This window comes from Pectinophora gossypiella, chromosome 10 (genome assembly GCF_024362695.1).
Source record: "Pectinophora gossypiella chromosome 10, ilPecGoss1.1, whole genome shotgun sequence".
Classification (NCBI taxonomy): domain Eukaryota; kingdom Metazoa; phylum Arthropoda; class Insecta; order Lepidoptera; family Gelechiidae; genus Pectinophora; species Pectinophora gossypiella.
The window spans coordinates 14,233,048-14,249,128 of record NC_065413.1 but is presented as its reverse complement, the minus strand read 5'-3'; the positions used below and the strand labels follow the sequence as shown (position 1 = coordinate 14,249,128).

At 38.2% G+C, this 16,081-nt stretch overlaps 1 protein-coding gene and 1 long non-coding RNA gene across 5 annotated transcripts; one reads left to right on the top strand and one right to left on the bottom strand.

The window, feature by feature from the left end:
• Positions 1-507: 507 nt before the first annotated feature.
• On the top strand, positions 508-3,541 carry LOC126370174 (uncharacterized). The gene is made up of 2 exons (XR_007566825.1): positions 508-2,088; positions 2,646-3,541. It is a non-coding gene; the product is annotated as an uncharacterized LOC126370174 (long non-coding RNA).
• Positions 3,542-3,801: 260 nt separating this feature from the next.
• Positions 3,802-15,871, bottom strand: LOC126370111 (lipid storage droplets surface-binding protein 2). 4 transcript variants are annotated; one of them, XM_050014846.1, is made up of 6 exons: positions 15,702-15,871; positions 14,159-14,299; positions 13,205-13,446; positions 5,180-5,372; positions 4,527-4,655; positions 3,802-4,099 (listed from the first exon to the last, which is right to left on the bottom strand). In XM_050014846.1, the coding sequence occupies exons 2-6, from the start codon at positions 14,295-14,297 to the stop codon at positions 3,852-3,854; spliced, it is 951 nt and encodes a 316-aa protein (XP_049870803.1). In that variant the 5' UTR covers positions 14,298-14,299; positions 15,702-15,871; the 3' UTR covers positions 3,802-3,851. The 4 variants fall into 4 exon arrangements, with proteins under 4 accessions (XP_049870803.1, XP_049870805.1, XP_049870802.1 ...); XM_050014848.1 differs by having other exon boundaries at positions 13,214-13,446; XM_050014845.1 differs by having other exon boundaries at positions 4,527-4,658; positions 15,702-15,869.
• Between the last annotated feature and the right edge of the window lie 210 nt (positions 15,872-16,081).

Below are 16,081 nucleotides of genomic sequence, written 5' to 3'. Positions count from 1 at the left end.
CGTATAATATTTTAACTAAGTATGCGTAATTTTGCATCATTATTTTTATTTTAACATTACATAAGTTCACGCACCGACTGTACCTATTCTCAATTGGGGTGGTCAGAGGGTCCATCGCAAGATGAACTAAGGGCCTGTCCACATCACCACGGCACGACGTCGTCGCCGTGGAACGGTGCGGTGCCGTGGCGCGGCACGTTGCCGTAACGTGGGAATTTACGTTGCCGTACCGTAAAAATGTACCTCACGACACCGCAAAGTTACACACACAACAGAAGCAGAATACGTTTTGTGCGGTCCATATCTACAACGAGACTGTTATTTATTTGGTGAAGAATGTACCGAAAGTTTACAAGGCACGGCAACGTGTAACTTTGCGGTGTCGTGAGGTACATTTTTACGGTACGGCAACGTAAATTCCCACGTTACGGCAACGTGCCGCGCCACGGCACCGCACCGTTCCACGGCGACGACGTCGTGCCGTGGTGATGTGGACAGGCCCTTAGTACCCACACGTCACCGAGCTTAGCATAGACCAAGGTAATGTGGTGAGCCTTTCGCCGTCTATTCTATAACAGTCGAGCCGATGTAAGTCTATATTTTTATTATAGTTATGTTATTATGAGGTTTATTTAAACAATTCAGTTTTGAAGGCAGCTTACGTACTTAATTTAGGTTACTATGAATTGATATGCTTTTATGTATTATGGAACGGAATATGCAATGGTTTGTGCCAAAATAAATTAAGTATATTATTTTCATAGTCTTCTAAAACGATTCTAATATTATATTCACGACTGAAATATAAGTTTTTATAAATACCTGTAGACACTCCATCTCATATCGTATCATAAAAATGTATTCGATATCATAAAACTTAAGTTTATAAGTCTCCATATTTCCTTCTCCATGTAGACTTGAATTCCAAAAATAATAAAACCGTAATGTGTTACTCTTTGTTAGAACCAAAATATCCATTTTCCAAACTTACTCATGAAGTCTACTCTCTATCATTAACGTCAATTTCTTTTCCAAAAATATCCAATTCTAAAAGGTCCTTTATGAAAATACCTAGCCACTCCGTTAAAGGCTATTTCCCATAGAGCCGCGTTCCTATAATGGCCACTGCCAAAAAATAAATTTCCTCAAATGACTATAAAGTATTTATGTATTGATGTTGATTCCAGTAAACACCATCTAATTTTATTTTAAGTTATATCTGTCATTTTCTTATCCGCTGAAAAAAAAAGGGACGGGTAATCGACAGACATAAAATTTTATGGAACACGCGTCAATTTTAGACAGAAAAAAAGACCCTTCCAAAATTTTATACTGGCCAATAACCCGACAGAATCAAGATACAAGTAAAGAACCAGCACACGTCAAAAGGGTTGCATATAAGCAAGATAACCCTCTTTTATTCACCCGAGTTATTTATTCATTTTAAAATTAACAGTTGTCAATCATCCGTCCCTTTCATTTTGGCGGATAAGAAAATGACAGGTATAACTTAAAATAAAATTAGGATGTGTCTGCAGGAATCGGGGCCATTGTTTTACTAAGTATAGGCTCAATCGTATATATTAGGTCATGACATAGTCGAAATCAATAAGAGAACTTATAGATTTATGATTAAGATCTCTTTCAGCTCGAATCGTGGACAGACTTAATACTGCGGGTGCTAAATTATAACGGAAATAAATACAATTCTTAAGGCTACACGGTCCAATTTCCCATATCAGCCTCATATCTTTGTCAACTTTTGGGCCTAAGTATTAACCTTTCGCAACCCGATGGCTCCTGAAAGAGCCAGCGCCAAAAACAACTAACTCCCGCCGGCTCCCCAAAGAGCCAACCCTACTGCGCTCCGATTTCGCGCTTATTTCTTAGTTATTATAGCAGATATTGGCTTGTATTGTATATATTTGACAAGGTAATGAAGTGAGCAACATAATGTTACCAAATACGAAGAACTTTTCAACTCTACTGTTAAAAAATTGGAATCGAAAAGTCGTGCTGCGCGTGGTGCACATTTTTGCATTTCTTGTGAATAATATTGTGTTTTTTGGATTTCCTCGGGTAAAAAAGGTAAGTATTTATTATAATTATAGTTTATTTATCAAAAGAAACCTGAAATTTCAAAGGAATTACCAAAAAATAACTCAGTAAAATTGGCGATTGGGCATCGCGTTTTCGCAAAGTGTTTATTGCGTATTTTCAATGAAATTCTTATAACGTTCTAGTTTCTTTTTATCTAAAATTTATCCAGGAATCGAATAATGTAATTAGTTCATGATAATATGTACGTATAAATTTTATTTTAGTTGATAAATCAACCACGGAATAACTGACGCCGCCATTTTGGTTTATACAGGCTGTTATTTTTTAGAACTAATGTCAGAAAATCCGTCGGCTCCCCAGGGAGCCACGTACTAAATATATGTGGGTTTGAAATGGTACAATCTCGGATAAATCCGGTACCATTATCCCTCGCCTACCCAGTATCAGTAACTCCCGGTGGGTCTGGCCCCATACCTTACCTTAGTTTCATTTTAGACTTTATTCTGAAAACAGATAATCACTTCCAGACCTCAATCATACCTAGGTATGTCATCAATAACTAAATATGTTATTTGCCTTTTTAGACCTGGGTACCACCCACGACGCCAACAGTGGTTACGCCAAGGACAGCATCCCTGCACCGAGAAGATATCCGAATGTGCTAAAATTTGTGATCACTGGAACTTGATGATGGAACAACGTAACCTTATTGAGTTTGGGTTCATCTGTTTGTCTTGACGAGCATTTTTATAAAAGCCTGCTTTAAAAATATTTTTTTTAATTATAAATAAAATAAATAAAAAAGGAAATATATTTTTACACACAGACTCGTAATTTTACTAAGTATTATATACCTACTTAAAAATGGAAAAACAGCATATTGACAGTTATCTAATAAGAAGTAGTTATAAAATAAAAAATATTAAGATTTATTACTGAAAATAGTATAATGAATTGGATACAATAGGTGCATCTAGCTAATAAAATTATTATAATCGTCTTATTTTGTAAAAAAACAATCAACCTGTACATGAAATCCTGAACTCCCCAGTGGCTCCCCAGGGAGCCACCTCGAAAGACGCGAAAAACGGCCGGGTTTTGACGGTTTCCGAGCCGCGACTCTCGGGTTGTGAAAGGTTAATTGAACTTCCTAAACGCATTATAATAAGTAGAATTACATAACTGTTTTAGTATACTTAAAGTAATATAAAATAAAATTTCATTATCAGTAGAAATTCTTTTATTTATTAAATAATATGTATACTATTATCCAATGTCTGACACTGGTGTAAAATCATCAAAATATTGAAGACACAGTTGCAGTCTTTATAAGTTCAATATCAAATTGAATACGCATTATAATAATATAATAGTGCTCTTAAACCTATCGTCCTTCGCCATAACGGTGCAGATATTATAAGCGGTGTATACCTTCACGTGGCTTTACATTAAAATATGGCTAAATAATAACTTAATAAAAAATATAAATTATAACTTCGCCACTAACAGTGTTTTTGGCAGGTTAAGTTTGGAGCGTAATTGGATTCCTCTCCAACATTTTAATTTGTAGTAGCGTAGGCCATAGCTAATACAGGCCATAACCATAGCCATATAACTATAAAAACACTGCAATTTTCAAACAACATAGGCGGACGTCTGATCTACTGGCCAGTAAGTTATTTATATCATCCAAGTTATTATTTAGCCCTTTAAACTTAAATATTACAATATAAATCATACATTTAAAAAATACAATATAAATCTTATAATTAAAAATAGAATAAGGAATATTAATTTGAATTCTTTCCCTTGGATTTGGATTTTCCTTCAGGGGTGGTTTTGACCTTGTTAGAGGTGGTGGGGGCACTGGGGGTCGCAGTGTTTTCAGGGGGGCAGGAGTTGACAGGAGTTTCTGTGATCTCTTTCTCCTTGGGTTTCTCTTCTTCTGTCTCTTTCTGCTGCTGTTCGCTGGTCACCTTGGCGAGGTGGAGAGCTGCTAGCAGGGCTGCGATGTAGCGACGAGGGTCTAGTTCTATTCCTGTGGACAATTAAGGTTTTGTTAGAGCGACAGCTGAGAGTATAAAGTGTTTTTTAAGTCCGTGGTAAGTTTTAGAGTACGAATGTCAATGTTAATACTTCTGTACGTATAGGTACTCTTATAGAGGATTATTTGCTACATTAGCGGTACATTCGTGCATTTATAAAACGAAGTAAGCATAGGCTTCACTTCAAAAGAACGTACGAAGTTTCTCGTGTTGATACAGTAGCCAAAACAATAAATATTGCAAAGTCGTAAGACCGAATGCCCTTTTAAAATCCAGTATGTGGAAATCTCGGCCTTTTTGACGTGACTTATTCAATTATTTTGACTTATTTTTGACGTGACTTATTTTTTATTAGATTTGCGTCAAATAGCATTGATATACATCTATTTGGTAATCGTTTAATAAGAAACAGCTGCCCACCGTTAGTCCTCAGTTCGTTGACCTTCAAAGCCAGGTTGGCCCACACCCGTCTAGCCGCCACGGAACTGAGACGCCCCACTGTCTGGATGGTGTGCATCGCTGGGTCCTCATGTGCCGATACCACTAGGGCTGCTGAAAAATGCGTGAATGATAAGTATATTGTCACACAACGTTAATCAGAGACCTCCATCGGAAGATGAACTAAGTACCCACACCGCAAGCTTGGTGTGTGTTAGACGCCGTTTATAGTAAGTATATTGTTATGTGATAAAGAATAATATTACGTATATTCTATCGTGTCGTGTGGGTTGTGAGGTGGATTACCAACCCCATCAACCCTACCAGGGTTATCATTGAGCCGCCATAGGCCCCTGACATGACTCACTACTACTACGTATAGAACGGTAACTCTTCGTCCCGCACCAATTCGAAACGGACGCCGATCTCACCCCCTCTGGGGGTTCTTATTTTAAGTATAAGTCCGATCCCTCAAATTAGGATGTTATGGCTGTTCAAATAAAGTGCAATATGAGTTGTACAGTGTCGTTACACGCCGACGCTTGGGAAAATGCTCCGCGGACAATTTTACAGAGATTGGTTGTCTATTTGTCGTACGAGGTCTATGATTTTTTCTTTATGATTATTTTACTTACATCCAACTTCCTCCTGAGGCCCGACAGGCGGCAGGTAATGATCGAGCAGTTGCATAGCGTAGGTGGCGCCGCTGTCGACGCCATGTAGCGCCTTCTGTCCGTACGTGGTAGACAGGAGCACGTTGGCTTTAGTCCAGGACAGCTCCTTGAGAGATTTCACGCGCTGCCCGGCTGCGGTGCGAGCGTCGCACACCTGAGGAGAAAGAAAAAGAGGGTGTTAAGTACTTTTTTTTTTTAATTCAAATATCCGCGCGGGATTAGCGTAGTGGAATATGATTCGAGAGCGAGATGTCTGTGAGTATGAGTAGCATAGATAAATACAACAATGTGGCCCTTCAGGGGCCATAAAGAGACAGAGAGGGGGTCAAAAAGGCCACATTGAAGCAATTCACCTAAAATTGCTTTTTAGGCTATTTGACATTTATTGGACACGCTTACTTTTATAGGCGCAAATCAATCAATAATACTTTATTGTATACAACGACATATACAATGGACATAAACATACGAATAAAAACATAAGCACAATAGGCGGCCTTGCTTAACAGCAATTTCTGCCAGGCAACCAAATTGCAATGGCAAAAAAATGTCAAATGTTTTGGCAAATGTCAAATTGCAATATTGATTTTTAGATGGATTGCTTTGATGTGCCCTTTTTAGATCCGCAGTATATTCGGAGGTAATTTAGGTTCAGGGTGAGTAGTCTTCGAAATAGTACGTATCTTGGATGTTGAGGTGATAACATCCATCGAAAAGCTGTTGCATTAATTTCTTGTTGCTGAGCGTTGTCTTGTAACTACAACTGAAAGCTCGCTCGAAAGGTGTTAGCAGGATTGAGTTTAAGCCAAATATCTTGGTATACTTAAGCAGAACGCGCACTTAGACGCGCGCAGAGCCGCACGCGACGAATGTCATTCAAGTACCTACATATGTACTAAAAACCCAATTAATACGACACAAGTGAACAACGTATAAAGGTAATCTGCGAAAACAGTTATGACTGATAATGTGATAAATTAGTAAGTAAATTATTTATATCACAAGACATACGTAACTTCGTCACGTCCAACTAGGCGTTTAAGTGCTTTGAATCTGATCTGGTGCAAACGAACCCATTACACTAGCGGCATTGCCCCGTTGCACAGCCACTGACAGGCGTTGGACCAGGTAAGGCTCAGACCTAGGGTCACCCCCTCTGACTTTGAGTTTCCGGCCGATCTCCCTGATCAATTCCCTTGCCTCACTACCCCAAGGACCTGCAGTCTCCAAAGCCACAGGCACAAACACATATGCAGTTTTAAATTAGTCAATAATAAGTTAATCAAATCCATTTGATAGTATTTTTACAGTTTTTAGGTCGGCGTACCAAGTTTCCAAACAAAATTTTTGATAAAGGAAATTACTGCAAAACGCTATTCACACGTTTTATATCTTCGTTCAAAATGGGCCCCCAATCCTCACACGCGTAAAAGTACGAAAATTTAGAAAACACCTTAACTTACGACTATATGGTAGGTAAGTACTAAATAATTTGCAATGTGAAAGCAAGAACCAGTCACTACTTCTCTTTGTCTAAGTTTTAACCTTAAGTTTTTTGTTAAAACTCAGGCCCACAATCCTCCTTTTATTTTATTTTCGGTTTGCGAAAGAAACAACATACACAAATTGGCCTCTTTTTGTAAAAAGAAAACGGCAACAATTTGATGTTATTTGTAGTTTGAAGTAAAGTTTGATAGATACTGAAATCGACCATTTCTTATTTGTGTAGGTAGGATAGGGTGACCATAATTTAATCCGCTCTCACACCTCGCATACATGTAAGAAGTCTAGTTCATATTCTTGTTTTATAGAATAACATGTATCTTACTCTTCAAAGAGCTTGCTAAACGACTCAGCATGGCTATTAATAGCTTGTAACTCGTTATAACAAGATATGTAAGAGATCGTATCGTACAAGGGGGAGGGAGAGTATTTTTATATCAGGCCCCATTCCATAGCCACCGCAAGCCCTCATTATATTCCATTTCTAAGTATACGTTAGTCATTGCGGTTATTATCAAATTCAAAAATATCTTTATTCAGTAGGTAACATAGTTACACTTTGAATCGTCAATTTTTACATAACGAACGTCTCATCCGCCTAAAACTACTGCAGCTTCTCACAACCTGTATAGCCGGGGAAAAGAAGCTGCAAGAAAAACCTCGGCACAGGGCCCTAGACGTTCTTTAAAAAAATTAAAATAAACATAAAATATTGGTATACAATTGAGTAATTTAGCTGCCTAATATCAGTTCTCAGACAGTTAATCCCATGCATTCATGTCTTCTAAATAATCACTAACTTTATAATAACCTTTTTTGTAAAGTTTTTGTTTAACTACTGTCTTAAAACAGTTGAAAGGCAAATTCTGAATGTCAATGTATACATTGCCCCTTAAAAGATTTAGTAATCTTATGTAATCGACTGACTTGTAAAGCAAGTTTATTTTTATTCCTGGTATTATCATAATTAAAACCCAAAATCCCGGGTTCTTACCGCGTTAATCAGGGATATGAGACTCCCGATGTTTCAACACTGTTGCAAGTGCCATGATCACGGGACGACTGACGAAATTGGAGTGGACTGTCTTACTGTCAGATATGTTTGCCCATAGAAAATTATGGATCTACCTACTCCAGTCGTTGAAATATCGGGAGTCTCATATCCCTGATTAACGCGGTAAGAACCCGATATTAACTATGTGTTTTAATTATACATTAGTCGCTTTTAGTTAAGGATAAGTAACTTTTATTCCGGATTGTCTGAAAAAATAAGATGACTCCGTGCTTCGGAAGACACGTTAGCGGAAAAAACTCCACCAACCTTCAGTGGAGCAGCGTGGTGGAGTATGTTCCATACCCCCTCTGGGACTTATATAAAATGTTTATGTTATGTAACTTTTATTCACCTCTAAATCAGGGGAACCGTAATAGCCACATTTGTTATAATTTTTCGATGGGAATTTTTAAACCTAATAAAATAATAAATATAGGTAGGTACGGTCAAAAGTATAGATCATAGGTCAATAGACACGAGGGAACTGGAGGAGGCCTATGTTATGAGACAACCTGACTGTGAATGCCTGCTGATTTAAAAAGAAAAGGTTGTAGTATAAACACCACGACCTTAAATTTCTTCAAAAAAAGACTCCGAAACTGGCTTGTCAAGCAGTCTTTCTATAAATTGAATGAATTTATATCATTAAAGGATATAACATAGCTATCAATTTATTTATTCCAAATGTATTACTTATTTGCAATGTTAAAGTATAGGTATTTGATTGATTTATATTTTAATGTAATTTGTATTTTTAGTATAAGTTATCTGTTTATCGCAGATACTTATACGACGAATGTATTTTCTTTTTTGTTTATTATATTTTTTTATAAGATGTATTTTAATTTGACGTGTAACAAAGTTATGAATAAAAATGATTATGATTATTATGTATAGGTAGTTTAGATATAAAAATGTATAATTAGGAACTTGCTAGATACAAGGAAAACTTTGTATAGTCTTACTTTGTTAGTTTTATAAAGTCAGAGGATATAATAAAGGTTATTTTTATTTTATTATATTTATATAGCAAGCAAAGCCTGTCGAAATCTGTCGACCCTTCAAGGTTATCGCCGTCCGGCCAGCGACATGATTTACTCGTAATTTTGTTTCACATCCGTGCATTATCGAGCGTGGCGACTATCTTATCACAACCGGCTGACCAATAAAAAATAAAAAGTACTTTTTTTATATGGTGATTTATAGGTCCGTTTAATGAAATCATTAATGCGAATGTTCGTGAAGCTATGAAGATATTGTCTTTAGATTAGTGTTATCGTAAATGGTTAGAGATAGAGAAACGATAAAAACGATATTTTTAATTAGAATATCTCATCATCATCATCAGCCCATTAACGTCCCCACTGCTGGGGCACGGGCCTTCCCCATGGATGGATAGGGAGATCGGGCCTTAAACCATCACGCGGGCCCAGTGCGGATTGATGGTTATTAACGACTGCTAATGCAGCCGGGACCAACGGCTTAACGTGCCTTCCGAAGCACGGAGGAGCTCGAGATGAAAACTTTTCTTTTGGCCCGTGCCTCAGCAGTGGGGAAGTTAATGGGCTGATGATGATACTAACTGAGGGACGCGCATGATACCTAATGTATAGTCAGTACCCCAAACAATCAGACGATATTTGAAACTAATAAAAGAAACAAAACCACGTTATGTTCTTATTTCGTAAGAATTGTAAAATGAGGCGCTACACGATAAAAGTGTTTGTTATGATATCTACTTATGAACTCATTAAAATAATTGCTTAATTTCCAATTTATTTCATAACACGCTCGCCCTAGATTGGGGTTAAAGACTTGTGATAATTTTATTCGTGTGTAAGTAGCCATTACTCATAATTGTAAGCGCCTATTAGTAGCATAACTTCGCAATACTAGGCTAGGCCTTTATCGATTCCTCCAGAAAATCCAGAATGTTCTAGTAGTTTTATAGAATGTTCTAGTAGCTTCTAGAAGTTTATTCAGCCTAGATGTTGGCTTGTTTCACATACTTCGCATTATAGACCGATGCTGCGAAAGCATAGCAGGTGTGAACAAAATATGCACAAAACGATCATATTATCAAATTATTATTTTATTAAACGATCGTATTAAGATACTTTCCACATATTGCTTATTTGTTATCACGAATGCGCGTCATGTTCGTAATCATGTCGATAATACAAATCACGTGGTTTTCAGGATTTGTTCCGCTAAAGGTAATAGGCTCGCACCTATTAGGTACATCATTAATGGGACTTTAACATAGCTGGCGAGGAGTAGGTGGTATTAGATACTATACTCCGCTCTATCCCTTCGGGGAAACAGGGGAGAGATATAAGAGCCACACTCTTGTTGATGTAGCATTCTCCATGTTACTTTTTTAGGGAAAAATAGGGCAGTGGTTTCCTTCTTGCCTTCCGCCCCGCAGTACTCTGACGCGAATGGGATGGCGCCCAGAGCTGTTATTTCTTATACAATATTTAACGTTCCATTGGTCGCTATCACATTTCGCCGATGCGATGACGCAACGCAATGCCGACGTGTTTAATAAACACTGCACCAAGGGAATGGTGCTGGTGGCGGTATGGTATCTGCTGTATCTGTATTGGAATTGAGACAATCGAGCTTCTGCTTGCGTAGGCTCGATAACATGATAACGTCCCAACATAACAGCATTATATTTTGTTCATTTCAATTTAATTTTAACTTTATCAATAGTTCTCCTTTATTTGTCCAGAACAGAGACTTAGATAGTATGTACTAACCGTTAATAAACGTAATGAACATGTTTCTTACGATACAGGCTTTGCCTAGTGTAAGAAACATTGATATTGTCTCTGAAAAACGTAAACTCAGTAAAAATTTTACCTTCTTTCTGAATAAATATTTTTATTATTATATTATAATAATATTATTACTCGATGTGCTTCGGACTCAGGAAGCGGGGGACAAATCATGGCTGACTTTGCAACTGACGATGCAATATTTTGCGAAAATAATTTGTGTCTAATTGACTAGCAGTAAGTTGCAGAAACGCTCTTTAAATTTTAAAGGCGTCTTTAAATACTAATGGACCATTAAATTGTTGCACAAAACAACATTAACTCCTCTGCTGGACTGGGAATAAAGAAAAAACATAGAATGTGTTCAGCTGCTTATCTTCCCGTGCATGTCGTAAAAGGCGACAAAGGGACAGCGTCCTGTCGAACATGATGGATCATCTGTAAGAGCGATAGGGTGATCACCTATCATCATACGGTTTATCATTATCCACCTTAGGACTATGTATCAAAAGTGGCTGCAAATAGTTTCTTGATTATTTGTAGGTCTGCCCACCCCTTCGGGGAATACGGGCGTGAGTTTATATATGTATGTATTAACGCTTAAAGAAACTTTTCAGTAACTGGCTGTTTGTATTTAATTTAATAAAAGGAATAATATTATTTGTGTCTTATTGAAAATAGTAAAAGGTGCAAATGTGATTCGGCAAAAAAATCAGATACCTACGTCAGTTAGCGACGTCAGCGACGAAATTCATGTTTCTTTATCAGTTTTTTTTACCATCTTCTATCGTGTGGGTTGTGAGGTGGAATACGAACCTCATCAACCCTGGTGTCAGGGTTACTATTGAGCCGCCAAAGGAGCTGACATGGCTCATGTAACGACTACTTACATCAGTAAGCAGTAACCGGGACCAACACGGCTTAACGTGCTTTCGGACGGATTATCTTACTTTCGGACAATCTGGTGATCAGCCAGTAATGTCCTAACCAAACTAGGGACCACAAAGTAATTTTTTTGATATTTCCCCATCGGGAATCGTACCCCGGACCTCCGGATCGCGAGCCCAGCGCTCAACCACTTTTGGCCAGTGGGACCACAGGTCGTTACTCGGACGTCATTTTTTACCAAAACGCAGCATCACTCCTGTATTCTCAAATGGGCAGGGTCCTCGCTAGCTATGTTTATAATAGGTATAACAGACTTGTAGATTTTCATCGTCATAAGGATTTCCGGAAAGTACCTACCGTATGTAATCTACGGTATCAAATTTAATCCATATAACCTTCGCTTCTACATTCCTATGTAATTATATGTACGTAAATAACATTGCTCCTTGTCCTAGATTGTACTTATATTTTTAATTTGCAAATTAACGACGATTACTCACACGTTTTACCTATTATAATAATGCAATCCAGTGATTTTATCAAATGAATTAGTTAAATAAGCACTTTGTATAGCTAAGTTAGAGCATACAATACACATATACCTACCCTAGATTTACAAAACATAACATAAACAGCCTATATACGTCCCACTGCTAGGCACAGGCCTCCCCTCAATCAACCGGAGGGATGGTATGGAGCATACTCCTCCACGCAGCTCCACTGTGGGCTGGTGGAGGTATTTGAGCTAGTAGCCCGGCACCAAAGGCTTAGCGTGCCTTCCGAAGCACGGAATCGGGTGATTCGAGCCTGCAATGTCCTTACCAAACAAAGGACAGTCTCACAAAGTGATTTCGATAATGTCCCTATCGGGAATCAAACCCGGACCTCCAGATCGTGAGCCCGCTGCTCGAACCACTAGACCACCCCACGCTAGATTTAAGTCCCACAAATGTTAAAATGATTGTTAAATACATATTCCTTATTGTTGTTGTTGGAAAAACCACACTTCAATGATAATGGCAGATGATAATGGCTTCAATGACATAGGCATTTGCGGAGAATATACGTCAATGGTATAAAGTTAGCCCATGATAAAAATAACATTATGTATCTTTAACACCTTCGAGGCCTTTGAAATTTGGTGTTGGAGGAGGATGGAAAGAATAAGTTGGACAGAAAGGGTTACTAATCAGGAAGTGCAAGTAAGAGGAAAAGAGGCAAACATTGAGAGTTATTGAGGATAGAAGAGGCAAGATGATTGGACACTTAACAAGACACGACGAATTTATTAAAAACATCATAGAAGCGAAGCTACAAGGAAAGAGAGGAAGACCTAGAAGAACTTACAAGGAACAGATTAAAGAGAAGGTGAACGTTGTGTCTTATAAGGAAGTGAAAGAATTGGCCTTTGATAGACAAGAATGGAGAATGCTACACCGACGAGAGCGTGGCTCTTAAATTAGCGAAGATGATGATGATTTTTAACACATTATTACGTTGCTAAATACTCTAACTGAAGGTGAACGCGCACCGTCATTGCATTTTTTAAATCTTTGTAGGAAATCATAAATCATAATCGGTAGCGAACCTATTCTCGCCACACGACCTTTGTCGAGGACTTCCGAGCGTACGACTCCTCCGGCTTGACAAGGTGCGCGTTCACCTCAAAACACTTACACCGGACGAACTTTCCAAGCGTGTTTCCCAGCACGAGATGACAAGCAAAGACCCCTATAAAAAAAAAAAACTTCTACCTACATTGCCTACCTTATTGACCTGCGTGCGAATGGTCGACATGACAGCCTCTTTGGTCGTCTCGACGATCACTTTCGGGGACTCGGTGACCAAGGGGACTCTGCGTTCGAGCTGGTCTATGGCCGCAGCCACTTTCGCGTCTCCGACGGCCATGGAAGACGCTACGTAGGGCTTGGCTACTGACGCGGCTGCGGATACGCTGGCTTCTGCTGTTGATAGCGCCCATTCTAAAAGGGCGTGTGCGCCTGTGAAGAGTAGATATGTATTTAGAGACTTCATCATGGTAGATTAAAGTAGACTAACAAATGTTTTTTAGGGAGAAAATTTGGAGGAGATTAATCTGTGTTTAGACCGCGTTTATAGCATTGTCGATTCTTCCGCGATTTGAAAAACGCGATAAGTTTTCAAATCGTTTCGCCAAAACAGGTGGTATGATGTCTACTGCAGCGACTAAAAAGTAAGTACCACTCTACTAACTGAATTATTTAAGCTAGATACCATACCATAGTCTTTAACCCATACGAATTAACACCTTCCCTTGCTTTTTGTGTAAGTATTGTATGCAAGTACTTATGTATTTTTAACCATCAATCCGCACTGGGCCCGCGTGATGGTTTAAGGCCCGATCTCCCTATCCATCCATGGGGAAGGCCTGTGCCCCAGCAGTGGGGACGTTAATGGGCTGATGATTATGACGATGTATTTTTAGTTGATTCGCACGTGACATATAGGCAACTGGAAGAGAGCAAAGAGAACGCGCATATACGAGCCGCACGCGCCGAAGTCATCTCATTTTGCGGTAAAATGCGGATCGTGCGCCTGCATACTATACCGTGTCATAATCTACAATGACTTGGGTGCGTGCGGCTCCTTTAGCGGTTCTTTGTAGGTACTCGTTCTCCCTAGACATAAGAGAAAGCAAGGAAGAAATACTTCCGATCTTAGAAACCCACGTACCTTTGACCTTATAGTAGACAGCCTCCACCTGCTCGACGGCCGCGCCCACCACCGGCAGCGCCATCACCTTCTGCACCGACTGGAACTGCATTGGGTTCTCGTTCTGCATCGGGGGCTGGTTCTGGACTTCTGTTGCCATTTCTGAGGAGGAATTACAGGGGTTTAGGTTCTGCAGTAGTAAAGTGAGAAGGCACTAGAAAGATAGAAAAATAAAAATATTTATTTCCATATTGGACGCCAAATTAACAAACTTAAATTTACTTAAAAAACAATGATAAGACTTAATTAAAAATATATCAAACACCTAAACTACACATTGTGGAGGGCGTCCAAAATACAGGGTGTTAGTGACATCGTAACGAATACTGACAGGGATGATTCAGACCATTATTCTGAGTTAATATCAAGTGGAATTTTCCGTCGCAAAATTCATATTTTTTTTAGTTTTTTTTTATTATTTTAAATTCTATACTTTTGCGATGGAAAATTCCACTTGATATTAACTCAGAATAATGAGCTGAATCATCCCTCTTTGTATTTGTTACGATGTCACTTACACCCCATACAAGTACATATAAAAATTAAAAATAACGTAAAATTGCGCATAATATTGTATAAATTTTAACAAAATTATCTTTGTAATGTGTTTGTGCAATAAATATTTTTATTATAATTGGTCGAGCCGGACGTGGAGTTAGGTTTGTGAGGGGCTTATTATTATTAAGTACATAAACTTGGTGCATGGCCGAACAGAGGGAACCATTGATGTTTAAGGGAGGGACTTTTTTATTTTTAGGACCTTACCCTTATCCTATAGAGAAGGTACCTACCAAATATAATTGTTTTGCTTCCTAATGCGAAACTTTAATTGACGTGTAATATTGAAGTTATCAAGGAGATAGGGTACTTATGAGGTTACTGATTATAATTACTGTAATTAAATTATCTACCTGAGCTCTACTTATCTATTATAAAAAGTAAACCTAAAATGAATAAACAACATACCTACCTATTTCTATAGTATAGCCTAAGCTATTTAAAGGTAGCATAAACAACCTATTTAATCCTCAAGATGTTTGTGGTTTAAGTCCTAAATTGGCAAGTAGGTACTGCCTAGTAATGCCTACTTAGTACATATTTATCTGCCTAGTAATTAAAAATGTACCTACCTACACAGAGGTCGGTAAGCTAAAAAATATATCTTATTTAGGTACCTACGTATTGCATTGTTAAGTAAGTTATTATACTAAAGGTAGGTAGGTATATCAACGACGTATCGGCCTAAAAATTGCACAGTGGTGCATCTTGTGTAGTACTTAATTGATATCTAATTTTAATGTCCTGCTTTTTTATTTTAAAAAAAGTTGTAGTAAAAGTTTGCCAATTAATAATACCTACCACACACGATGCATTAAATGCACCGAATGAGTAATCCAGCCGGCGGAAAGTGCGTCGCAAAAAATAGAAAAGAAAAGGAGGGTCACATTGAATAGTTTCGCAACCCAGCTGTAAGAACCAACTAGAATAAAATAATATTTCTTACCTGCTTCTGGTATATCAAAAGAACTTTTCAATATTATAGGTGTATTCGTTTCAAATCAATCACACTTGAAATGCTAAGTAGTTTGGCACAATAATGAAGTCACTTTCAATTTGAAAAATAAACTTTAAATGCAACTAAACAGACAAGTACTCGCGTGCAGTGGAATGAAATAACTGACTGAACCACTCACGCGACCGTCATATATTTATTATTACGTTCATGGACTTTGGTCGAATGATGACTATGTGTGTAGCACCACGTCGTCGGCCGGAACAAAACACGCAATAGTACGGCAAAAAGATCCGGCTGCGAAAGATAACAATTATGTATCAAACAGCCGTTGGATAGTAAGAGATGATTATAACAATATAATTATTGAC

Coding starts and splice junctions, on each gene's coding strand:
- LOC126370111 (XM_050014845.1), bottom strand. CDS start 14,297: ATGGCAACAGAAGTCCAGAACCAGCCCCCGATGCAGAACGAGAACCCA. Junction 13,447..14,158: donor TGTCTACTATAAGGTCAAAG/GTACGTGGGTTT, acceptor TACTCTTCACAG/GCGCACACGCCCTTTTAGAA. Junction 4,659..5,179: donor GCCTCAGGAGGAAGTTGGAT/GTAAGTAAAATA, acceptor CGCATTTTTCAG/CAGCCCTAGTGGTATCGGCA.